Raw genomic sequence first — 12,613 nt, forward strand, 5'->3', positions numbered from 1 at the left:
CTGTTTCTCAGGAAACAACTATTTATTGATCATTGATATATCAGCTAATTCAATACAGTATGTCCCCTAATACAAACCTTCAAATCGTTAACTTTGAAGGATGCAAACATGCATTCCATCAACATCAGGCATGAGTGAACTGCAGCTTGTCCTCTGTTTCCTATTGCTGACAATCCTTCAGGTCTATCATTTCCCATCTCCTTTCCCTCTTCCAGTCAGTAACTCTTCTTGCCTGTTCACTCAGTGCCAGCTCCTGTATGCTAGCTTCTGTACTGTACTACTATACTCTTCAAGGTACTGTACTGTAAGACTAACAATGTTTGTTTTTTAATGTTTTGTGTGATAAGTATTATAAACCAATACAGTACAGTCCCCTGTAGCCAACTGTTCTGCCTGGGTACCTAGGCTAACTGTTGGATTTATAAGCAAATCAGACTTATGAATGTGCTCTTGGAATAGAATTTCTTTGTATGTAGGGGATTTTTTGTATTCGAATAAAATGAACATTAAAATATAAGGGCACCAGCATACGGCTATGATACTCTGCATTCTCACATGGGGCTGCCTCTTTTAAAAGTATTTTATGGTAACTGCATACACTGACTGTGTAGCATCTTCACTGGATGCACACTGGATGAAGAAACCTCCAGTTATTGTCTTTCTTTTATGTAAAAGCAAGCTGAAGGATAAACCAGATCACTGATAGTGCTAGGTACCAGCCAAGTCATTGAATAAGACCAATGTTAAGGCTACTCCAACTAGTTCTTTAATGTGAAGCATCATACCCACTTTGTTATACAGGAATGTCTCTTCCTATACATAAAAGTTTTTGAGTATTTTTAACTGTTTTTCTATCTGTTGAGAATATATCCCTCACATGGTGAAACTCTGCCAAAACTAAAAAGAAAATTAGGTTAAATAGAGATAGCCAAGACTTCAGGATAATAAATTCATATACACAGGAAAGAAAAACTGGGCTTTGTTCCTGAATGCTGAAAAAGAATTCTACAAAAACATGATTCCAAATCCAGAAAACACTGATAAAAGAAAAAAAATTTTTTTCCAAGGAATTCTTACATGCAAAATCCCCCACAGAGAAGTAGATTTCAATGCCCTACTATGACAATTTGGCAATCTCCTAAATTATAGCAAAACAATTAATGAAGCACTTAACTTTAGGATTAACCTAAATTGCCAGACCCCAAACTCTAGGACAAATCATTTGCTCACTTCAATTTCAAGCATCCTTAGTGTTTCAGCACACCTTATTGTCCCTCCCCAGTCCTCTCCTTACAAGAAATTCCTCAGGGAACTGTTTCTAAAGCAGGAGTCATTTAATCTTTGGTTCCCTGGCCTTTTTGCTGTGTCTATGGATGGATTTTACATAGGTAGAGAAATCTAAGCACACGACTAAGCACAGCACAGATAAATCCCCTGAAACTTCAAGTAAAACTTGAGTCGAAAACCAACGTGATCTAAAGTGATTAAGAACCGCGATTCTAAAGGGAGAACCCTAGGAGTACAGCAGCACCAGCCCACCACGCAGGCACGCCCCACACTCACTTGGATACGATCAGCGCGCAAGTTTTCAGCGGCAGGGACGCCCTCCTATCTGCTTATCCCAGTCCCTGGGATCCCAGGAAGCCAACCTCTGGCTCCGCCCCAGGGGGAAGGTTCCCGCCACCCCCACACCCTCAGTAGCTGTCATTCCCGGCAAAGCAAAGCACTGCCCTGGTTCGGGAAAGGAAGGACCACCAGCTCAGAGCTGCCTTGGGGACCAAGCCGGGATGCAGGCGAAGCCGCTTCCCAGCACCAGCAGCTTCAAGGTGACCACAGCCATACACAGCTGTCTGATTGCTCATATCTGTCTGACCCCAAGGCTGAGCTCACTTTTCCTCACCACCAGCATCGTGGGACATAATACAAGTCCATTCTGGGCCTTTCCTAAGGAGGTACTAGGTTCCCGGTTCTGCGTGGGGCATGGCAGGGAAATCTAAAGCCGACAGTGAACATAAGTGCCGACCGCAGCATCAGGCACACTGGTGTGTGGCTGAAATTTTTAACACGGCCATTTTAAACATAGTTTAAAATCAATAAAGAGTATATAAAACAAAATGATGTTCTCTTCTCCCCAGTTAGGGGACCAGTAGAGAGATTATAGGAACAGCACAAAATGTAAAGCCAGGGGTGTAAAGTGTAAAGAAGGGGTGAACTTCTGTCCAAAGCAGCTGCCCTATGTTATCAATGCTGAAAAATTAAATCAGAAAACAATGACTACTCTACCCAAGACCCTAACAGACAGATGGGCTGAATGGGTCATATACCCAGTATGAAATCAGGACCACTCTCCATCTTTACTCTCTACTAACATCACCATTATTCCCAAACCTTGATTTGTACAGCTGATGCCTGACATTCTACATTTTGAGCTTCTTCAGTTTGGGCCACAACCTTTGACTCTGCAAAGCTTTAAAATGCAAAGAATTCAACGGAAGAAAATCTAAGCTTTATTATTTGTATCTTAACCTATGCTTTTTCAGGTGGCACTAGTGGTTAACAATCCACCTCTCAATGCAGGAGACTGGAGAGACATAGATTCCATTTCAGTTGGGAAGATCCCCAGAGTAGGAAATGGCAACCCACTCCAGTATTCTTGCCTGGAAAATTACCTGGACAGAGGAGCCTGATGGGCTACACAGTCCATGGAGATGCAGAGTTGGACACAACTGAGAAAAGTGACTAGGCACTCACTTGAGAAGAAGCCTCAATGAACAGATAGAGGAGAGGTCACTAGACTCTAGCAGTTGGCAGGAAAGGCACAAAAATGAACAGATTACTGAATTTGACTAAAGCCAGCATTCTATATCGGAGAAGGCAATGGCACCCCACTCCAGTACTCCTGCCTGGAAAATCCCATGGGCAGAGGAGCCTGGTAGGCTGCAGTCCATGGGGCTGTGAAGAGTCAGACACGACTGAGCGACTTCACTTTCACTTCTCACTTTCATGCACTGGAGAAGGAAATGGCAACCCACTCCAGTGTTCTTGCCTGGAGAATCCCAGGAACAGGGGAGCCTGGTGGGCTGCCATCTACGGGGTCACACAGAGTCAGACACAACTGAAGCAACTTAGCAGGAGCAGCAGCCTTCTATATACCATAACAACTTAAAGTTGATAAAGGCTAAAGATTTCTGATGTCAAGCAGCAGGAAAACACATGCTTAATGTAAAAAAAAAAAGTTTTTCTCAGGTTAAATTCCAGGGATTAAAAAAGCATTAGTGAAGTAGAAAATTCACTATTAAGCAACATTTGGAAAAACAAAAGAAAATAAGATTGCTATTGGAAATAAAATATAATTGCTAAAAAAATAAAAAGATTTAAAGATAGTATTCTACCAAAACATAAGCAAAAAGATGAAAAAACATGAAAGACAGAAGACTTAGAGATTAATTTTGTAGTTCTAGCATCTGATTAATATCAACAGGAGTTCCATAAAGAAGAAAGAAAATCTAGGAAAAATTATCAGAGAAATACAATACACTCCCAGAGTCAGGAAAGTATGATCTGCAAAGCACACCAGATACTCTAGAATTTAAAGTTCCCCTCATTATACAATTTAAGAACATTAACATCTTTGGTCAGCTAGCTTCCAGACACTAACTTTGAACACAGAAAATAATATGATGAAAAGCACATATTTCTTCTCCAAAAAAGAGAAAGACAATCGAACTATAGGGTAAGCAAACTGTTCTAAGAGTTTATCCAAAGTTAAAGCAAATTGATCTGTGGAATATTTATAGTAATTGTCCCTAGAAACACAGAGGTGACAAAATTGGAAAAACAGTAAAGGAAAGATAATCAGACTATGTTAACTGGCCCATGCAGAGAACAAACTATATAATGTACACCCTATTGATATTGAGTTTTAGAATCAACTTGTAGATATAACAAGGGAGCTTTGTTACAGAATGCAAATGTTAACTTTGGAAATGGAAATGTATAGTTTACAGATGTTGCAATGTAAAAATAGAAGTAGGGTGCCTTTATCATCTCAAAAAGTATACTTCTAACTATATTAAAGTTACCAATTTTTTTCTTTTCTCTTTTTATCTACTGTAAGATGATGGATGCTAACTAAACTTATTGCAGTAATCATTTCACAATACAGTATAAGTGAAACCATATGCTATATGCCCTCAACTTACACAGTGGTATATATTAACTGCATCTCAATAGAATTGGAAAAAAGTTACCAAGGAAGGGAGAATGAGGTGAGTGGTCTTTACCATGCACAGTCAGTAGACTGTGGGATGTGGAACAGCAATTTAGAAAGGGAGAGGCAGCAGGACACTGCTCTACTATATAATCCTTCTACAGAATTTTATTTTCTAGTCATGTGTATCTGTCACTTTGATATTTTTTAAAGAAAAATTTCAAATCTATACTCAGAAATAAGGAAAGTAAATGAACACTTGAAGGTTTATAGTTGGTTTGTTATGATGGTAGGATTATGTGTGACTTTCTCTTTACATTTGTTTCAGTAATGCTCTGATGGTAAATTTGATAAATCAAGCATGACTCAAAAAAGTTTTATGGCAATCAGGCTATGACCAAGAAGCTCTTTGAGGAAATAAAAAAAGAAATGACCTATAAATTCTCTTTGTAAACAAAACTGGAAGAGACAATTAAGACATACAGACAAAATAACTAACGATGCAAACACTTTCATTTAGCCTTTCCCAGAAGTGAGATAACAGTATTAAGTTAAATATATCCTATTTATTTTTTTTGCTTGCAGGATCTTAGTTCCCTCAGTCAGGGATCAAACCTAAGTCATTGGCAGTGAAAGCACAGAATCCTCACCACTGGATTCCTAGGGAATTTCTGTTGCTTTTTCTTTTAAACTAAACTTCTCATTTTCAGTTAGTTGTCTGTTCTTTGTGTATTTGTTTAATAGTATTCCTACATACCCACATATATAAATAACTATATGCTGATAATCCACTATAGTCATAGTGCTATTTTTCCTTGTCTATTTTTATATAAGCAACTAAATCTATTGTGATCAAATCTGTTCATTGTTTCCCTCATGATTTCTGTCCTTTGAGCTTAATGTCAACACTCATTCCCAAGTCAAAGGTTTAATATTTAACTGTATTTTTTTGTAGTTGTAATTTTTACATGTCACATAGGGCTGATTTTTAATATGGCATGGGGGTAGGCATCTAGTTATCCCAGCAGAATCTGTTGAATGTTCCATTCCTCTTTTAATTTGTGATGCCTCATTTATTAACCAAATTCCTATAACAAGACATACATGTTCAGGAAAAGCTGCTTTGGATATTTAAAGTGAATAATAACATACACTTGAAACTGATTATTTTTGTCCCCCTGTATTTATGTCTCACTTGTTTTATGTTAATATTTTGGTTCATCTATTTAATGATTTATTAAGAATTTCTTACAATCTAGACATCTAAGTTTTTTCCCTTCTTCCTTTTTTTAAAAAATTATTATTCTTTATTTTAATTGGAGGCTAATTACTTTACAATATTGTGGTGGTTTTTGCCATACATTCACATGAATCAGCCATGGGTGTACATGTGTTCCCCATCCTGACCCTCCCTCCCACCTCCCTCCCCATCCCATCCCTCAGGGTCATCCCAGTGCACCAGCCCTGAGCACCCTGTCTCATGCATCAAACCTGGACTGGCAATCTATTTCACATATGATAATATACATGTTTCAGTGCTATTCTCTCAAATCATCCCACCCTTGCCTCCTCCCCCAGAGTCCAAAAGTCTATTCTTTATATCTGTGTCTCTTTTGCTGTCTTGAATACAGGGTCATCATTACCATCTTTCTAAATCCATATATATGCATTAATATACTGTATTGGTGTTTTTCTTTCTGACTTACTTCACTCTGTATAATAGGCTCCAGTTTCATCCACCTCATTAGAACTGATTCAAATGCATTCTTTTTAATAGCTGAGTAATATTCCATTGTATATATGTACCACAGCTTTCTTATCCATTCATCTGCCGATGGACATCTAGGTTGCTTCCGTGTCCTGGCTATTGTAAACAGTGCTGCGATGAACATTGGGGTACATGTAGACACAGTAAGTTTAAGATATGTAATGATAAGTGAAAAAAAGTTTTCACCCTCAATATTAAAATATCAAAAAGTTAATTATGGCAAGAGTGAACAACACTGTTTCTGTTGATATAGTTTGAGCTCAAAGAATGATTTTCATTACTGCATCTGTGCATTAATGTATATTTTTGGATATTCAATTGATATAAGACTTTTCACTTCATTGATTTCACAAGACTCAAATAAAAATTTCAAAATACAAGAGTTGAGAACTATAATCTATAACAAGAAAAATTAAAAGTGCTGTTGGAAAACTTAGGGGGTAAAGAGTTTCATCCTTTATTTTTAAGAAGTCTGTATATCATAAATACAAACAGTTGTATCATTGAGTACAGAGTTCACGTTGCAAACATTCAAGCATGTTCATCACATATCTGATGATATAAAATCAAAATTGCTTTTAAAAGCTTGTCTTTCACTGTTTCTATCATGAAAATCATGTCATTACATTTCAGTGACACACTATTGTTTAAAGGCTCCTTTTAAGTAAAAATAGAACCCAATAATTTTTAACCAAAAGTGTATCCTATAATCCTGTTTGCTGTAGGATCAATAAACACTATACTAAGACATTGCATTTAGACATGAAATATGTCTAAAACCCTTGAAGAATACAATAGAAATAGGCAAGACATTTAGAATGCTTTAATCTTTCTGGTTAACACCATTTATATTAGCAACTGCAACGCTGTAACTTTTAGCATTTCACATAACTAGTCAGTAAAGATTTTTTTTAAGGGTGGGAGTAAGAACAGAAGGATAGGAGATGCAAGGTTTTATACTTCTGTTTTAAGAACTCAAAAATCAAAACTACTTTCTTCTCTGCATCAAGACTGTACCACAAACTTGCAGGTTGTTTTCATTTTAATCCCATGACTCATCATCTACTGGATTAGGAGCTTGTGATGAAGAAAACCCTGCTGTGTTCAAAGAGCTCTTGCCATGGTAATTCTTAAAAAACAAACAAACAAACAAACATTTAATTTTATGCACCATTAACTACCTAGACTGATAGCAAGGACTCAAGCTTTCTACCATTTCTTCCCCAAACAAAAAATTTCATTCTCACTGAATCCAATTCATTTGAAAAAAGGTCCATATCAACCTAGGAAGTTTAAATTGCACAGAGTATTTAAAGAAAAAATGTAAGCCATTAGTTTTGGCAAATGGAAAAACAAAGCTCTTCACTTCAACGAATAAGCATAAATACTTAATGACCAGTATGTCCATTGTTTCTGTATAAAAATTATGTTGCCTAGAAACTGACACAATAGAAAAGATATGCAATCACACTGCTATTATTTTGTCTTACTTAATAATGTGGTCAGAATTCAAAAAATAAAGAATTACTACAAAAATCTCAGAAGATACCAAATTAGAATTTAAAATGGGAAAGGAAGGTGTTTGAGCATAAATCTTAAATTCCTCCCCTTTAAGACCAAAACTATATATGTACATAAAATGAGTTTGATCAAGCTCTGGGAGTTGTTAATAGACAGGGAAGCCTGGCGTGCTGCAGTCCATGGGGTTGCAAACAGTTGGACATGACTGAACTTAACTGATGGAGATATATATGAGGAGGACATTGTCATAAGGGTTAAATGTTACAAAAGATGTAAAATGAAAATTTATCACTAATTCTGAGCAGTATATTTTGAGGCAAAATATTTTCTGACATTAAAAATGATGTATATTTGACAGCAAATATAGGTCAACCAAATATAATAAACTTGTTTGTGTTAAAAAAAATTTAGAGAAACATTAATCTTCCAGGCATGAAAACAATGGCTTAAGTTATTGTTATAGTTACTTCACAATATTAAGCACAACATTTATAAAGCGTAAATAACTAAAAGCCAATTTCTAAATTTTCCCCCTCAACTAACCTTTCTAGTATCGACTGATGCAAACACATTTCCTCTTGCATTACCACTGAAGCCAGGACCATATGTACTAAAGGCAATTTCTTCTAACCATGCAGGAACATCCTGTTGAGCCTTAAGAAAAAATTAACTTCATAAACAACATGCATAAAGCAAGAGTTCCAGAAAAACATCTACTTTTGCTTTATTGACTACACCAAAGCCTTTGATTATGTAGATCACAACAAACTGGAAAATTCTTCAAGAGATGGGAATACCAGACCACCTGACCTGCCTCTTGAGCAATCTGTATGCAGGTCAAGAAGCAACAGTTAGTACTGGACAACGAACAACATACTGGTTCCAAATAGGGAAAGGAGTATGTCAAGGCTGTATATCATCACCCTGCTTATTTAATTTATATGCAGAGTACATCATGCAAAATGCTGGGCTGGATGAAGCACAAGGTAGAATCAAGATTGCCCGGAGAAATATCAATAACCTGAGATATGCAGATGACACCACTCTTATGGCAGAAAGCGAAGAAGAACTAAAGAGCCTCTTGATGAAAGTGAAAGAAGAGTGTGAAAAAGTTGGCTTAAAGCTCAACATTCAGAAAACTAAGATCATGGCATCCAGTCCCATCAATTCAGGGCAAACAGATGGGGAAACAATGGAAACAGTGAGAGACTTTATTTTTCTGGGCACCAAAATCACTGCAGATGATGACTACAGCCATGAAATTAAAAGATGCTTGCTCCTTGGAAGAAAAGCTATGACCAACCTAGACAGCACATTAAAAAGCAGAGACATTATTTTGCCAACAAAGGTCTGTCTAGTCAAAGCTATGGTTTTTTCAGTAGTCATGTATGGATGTGAGAGTTGGACTTTAAAGAAAGCTGAGCACAGAAGAATTGATGTTTGAACTGTGATGTTGGAGAAGACTCTCGAAAATCTCTTGGACTGCAAGGAGATATAACCAGTCAATCCTAAAGGAAATCAGTCCTGAATATTCATTGCAAGGACTTATGCTGAAGCTGAAGCTCCAATACTCTGGCCACCTGATGCAAAGAACTGACTCATTGGAAAAAGACCCTGATGTTGGCAAAGATTGAAGACAGGAAAAGGGGACGACAGAGGATGAGATGGTTGGATGGCATCACCAACTCGATGGACATGAGTTTGAGTAAGCTCTGGGAGTTGGTGATGGACAGGGAAGCCTGGTATATGCAGTCCATGGGGTTGCAAAGAGTCAGACACGACTGAGCAACTGAACTGAACTGAAAATCCATACATATAAAATGTCTGCTTTCAATGACAAGGTAAGAACACTATCCATTCAGTTTTAAAAATTAAAAACTTACATCTGATAGCACTTTCACTAGAGGCTGTGCTAAATGGCTATCTGATTCCAGATCAAAAAAGGAAATAGCTCTGCCAGTATTTCCACAACGACCAGTACGCCCAATTCGATGAACATATTCATCAATGGTAGAAGGAAGATCAAAATTAATAACATGCTGAACATTTTCAATATCCAGCCCTCGGGCAGCTACTGAAGTAGCAACAAGAACAGGGCACTTTCCACAGCGGAAATCTCCAAGAGCTTGCTCTCTTTCTCTCTGTTCACGATCACTTGAAAGAAAACAAAGCATGTATTAGAACAGCCCTTAAGAAAATTATTAAAGAGATCCATTAAAGTTCAACGGATAGATTTCTTTTTAATAACAGTAAAAAAAAAATAGCAACAGTTAACATTAATGTCTACTTCTTACATACAAAGTATTATACTAATTTCTTTTAAGTCATCATTTAATTCTCACAATAATATTTTGAGGTAGGACGAATAACCCCATTTGCAGATGAAGTAAGGTGACAGCTAATACCTACAGCCAAAATACAGACTCAAATACAACAAACATCAAATCTTACCCACTAATAAACTGTTTCTAGTTTTGATAAAAAATACACAACTAGTTGATCAAATGCTTTCTCAAAAATTACTGATTTTTTAAAGTATAATCTCTGAACTCTACATTATTTACTGATTAATATTTTAGATCTCCTAGTAAAGTGCCAATGAAGTTGTGTTAATATGACATTTTTGAGGACTCCAGTGAAAAGAATATCAAGCACTGGATAGATTTAGCTGAATAAACACCTAGATCTAAGAATCAGAGAGACTTTAAGTGAGATTGCTTGACAATCATAATGAGGAACTTAAGATACTTCTAGCTCACCCATCCCTGTCACTTGGTTCTTATAAAAACTTAAAGATGAAGAATAATAGTTAGATTTTGAGATCCTAATTCCAGGATTTTTTACTAGTTAAATATACCAACATTTCTTAAATGACAAATAGAAGTTATCTCCTTATTAGGAAATCATAATAATCTACTCACCCATGAATACTTGTTGTTGATATTTTTTCTTGACAAAGAAAAGTGGCAATAAAATCTGCTTTTTTCTTAGTTTCAACAAAGACCATAGTTCTTTCATCACCTACAAGACAACGAAACATTCAAACTACAAAATCAGGAAAAGAAAAAAAAGCATAGAATGAGTAGGAAACTGTCTTATCCACCACTGTATTCCCAGCACCTAGACTCAGGCCTGATAGGTAAGAGCAATTCAAATATTTCCTGAGTGGATAAATGTCAAAGACAGAGAGACAAGGACTTTTCCCTACTTTATGACTGAAAAAAAAGAAAAGCAACCACTTGCCCTTTGCCTTCATAGGCCAACCAATAAGTAGAGACTTCAGTTCAGTTCAGTTCAGTCGCTCAGTCGTGTCCGACTCTTTGCAACCTCATGAATTGCAGCACGCCAGGCCTCCCTGTCCATCACCAACTCCCAGAGTTCACTCAGACTCACATCCATCGGGTCAGTGATGTCATCCAGCCATCTCATCCTCTGTCGTCCCCTTCTCCTCCTGCCCTCAATCCCTCCCAGCATCAGAGTCTTTTCCAATGAGTCAACTCTTCACATGAGGTGGCCAAAGTACTGGAGCTTCAGCTTTAGCATCATTCCCTCCAAAGAAATCCCAGGGCTGATCTCCTTTAGAATGGACCGGTTGGATCTCCTTGCAGTCCAAGGGACTCTCAAGAGTCTTCTCCAACACCACACTTCAAAAGCATCAATTCTTCGGCGCTCAGCTTTCTTCACAGTCCAACTCTCACATCCATACATGACTACTGGAAAAACCATAGCCTTGACTAGATGGACCTTAGTCAGCAAAGTAATGTCTCTGCTTTTCAATATGCTATCTAGGTTGGTCATAACTTTTCTTCCAAGGAGTAAGCGTCTTTTAATTTCATGGCTGCAATCAGGGAAAGATAAATGGTATCTACCTGCCAACTCTTAGCAGTTCCTAATTTGGCTCAGGCCCTTCATTTTCCTCTCTATAAATAAATGCCTTTGTTCTTCCCACGGTTATAGAATCTTTTATTCTACCTTGACTGCCAGAGGCATTCATAATAATTGCATTCAACCCAGGGCTGACAAACTCTACAATATTCTATGTTTCAACATTATCTCAATTCAATCCCCCTTAATCCCCAAAGTATCTTATATATATATACAGATAGATAGATAGATATACAAGATATTATCTCAGGGTCTTAACACATTAAAGAATATTTACTTGTTAGCTTAGTTAATTGGTTTAAATATAAGCATGAGCCAGAGACTTTTCCACACCAAGAAATTTTCTATAAAATGTTAGAGAGGAAAGATAATAATCTATAGCCTGAATAGAAGTAACAAGGTGTTACTTTTCATAATCTCATTCCCCTGTGTCCCTATCAGCTGTCTCCATTTATTCAACAAACATTTAGCACCCAGTAGATGCCAGTATCTATTCTAGATACCGAAAACACAGCAAATAAAACAAAGCACCTACACTCATTGTAGGTAACAAATACGATGTATTAAGTCTAAAAAAGAAAAAGTTTAGCAGAATAAAGGGCCAGATGGGTTTATGCACCGTCTCCAATTAGATGACATCTGGGGACAGATATTACTAAACAAGTGAACTATTCAGATATCTGAGGAAACAGCATTATAGGTCAGTGAAAGTGAAATCGCTTCAGTCGTGTCCGACTCTTTGCGATCCCATGGACTGTAGCCCACCAGGATCCTCCTTCCATGGGATTCTCCAGGCAAGAATACTGGAGTGGGTTGCCATTTCCTTCTCCAGGGGATCTTCCCGACCCAGGGATCGAACCCAGGTCTCCCGCATTGCAGGTAGATGCTTTAACCTCTGAGCCACCAGGGAAGCTCATTATAGGTCAGAGGTAAGAACAAATATAAAGGTTCTAAGGTATAGGTCTTCTTTATGTGATCAAAAAAAAAAAACAAAACAGAAAAGAGGTCCCCATCTGGTTTTTACATTCTAGGCAGAGGGAATACCAAGAACAAAGGCAATGAGGTAGGACCATGTCTGGTACATGTGGGGAAGAGTAATGAGCAAAGTGCAGCTAGAATAGGGTGAGCAATGGAGAGCAGTAGGATTTGGAGAGGGATGATGGAAGCCATTTCATGAAGTGCCCTGAAATCCACTGAAAGATCTTTACTTTGAGGACGGAAGCCATTGG

At 37.4% G+C, this 12,613-nt stretch overlaps 1 protein-coding gene across 5 annotated transcripts in view; it reads right to left on the reverse strand.

The window, feature by feature from the left end:
• Positions 1–7,020: 7,020 nt before the first annotated feature.
• DDX4 (DEAD-box helicase 4) overlaps positions 7,021–12,613 on the reverse strand; it is a 66,888-nt gene continuing 61,295 nt past the window's right edge. For all 5 annotated transcript variants that reach the window (XM_068990546.1, XM_068990544.1, XM_068990543.1 and 2 more), the window contains 4 exons: positions 10,421–10,520; positions 9,383–9,653; positions 8,043–8,153; positions 7,021–7,107 (listed from right to left, as the gene is read on the reverse strand). In XM_068990546.1, coding sequence (XP_068846647.1) covers positions 7,021–7,107; positions 8,043–8,153; positions 9,383–9,653; positions 10,421–10,520 — 569 coding nt within the window. The remainder of the gene's footprint in view (positions 7,108–8,042; positions 8,154–9,382; positions 9,654–10,420; positions 10,521–12,613) is intronic.

The sequence above is a fragment of the Capricornis sumatraensis genome, chromosome 18 (genome assembly GCF_032405125.1).
Source record: "Capricornis sumatraensis isolate serow.1 chromosome 18, serow.2, whole genome shotgun sequence".
NCBI lineage: Eukaryota > Metazoa > Chordata > Mammalia > Artiodactyla > Bovidae > Capricornis > Capricornis sumatraensis.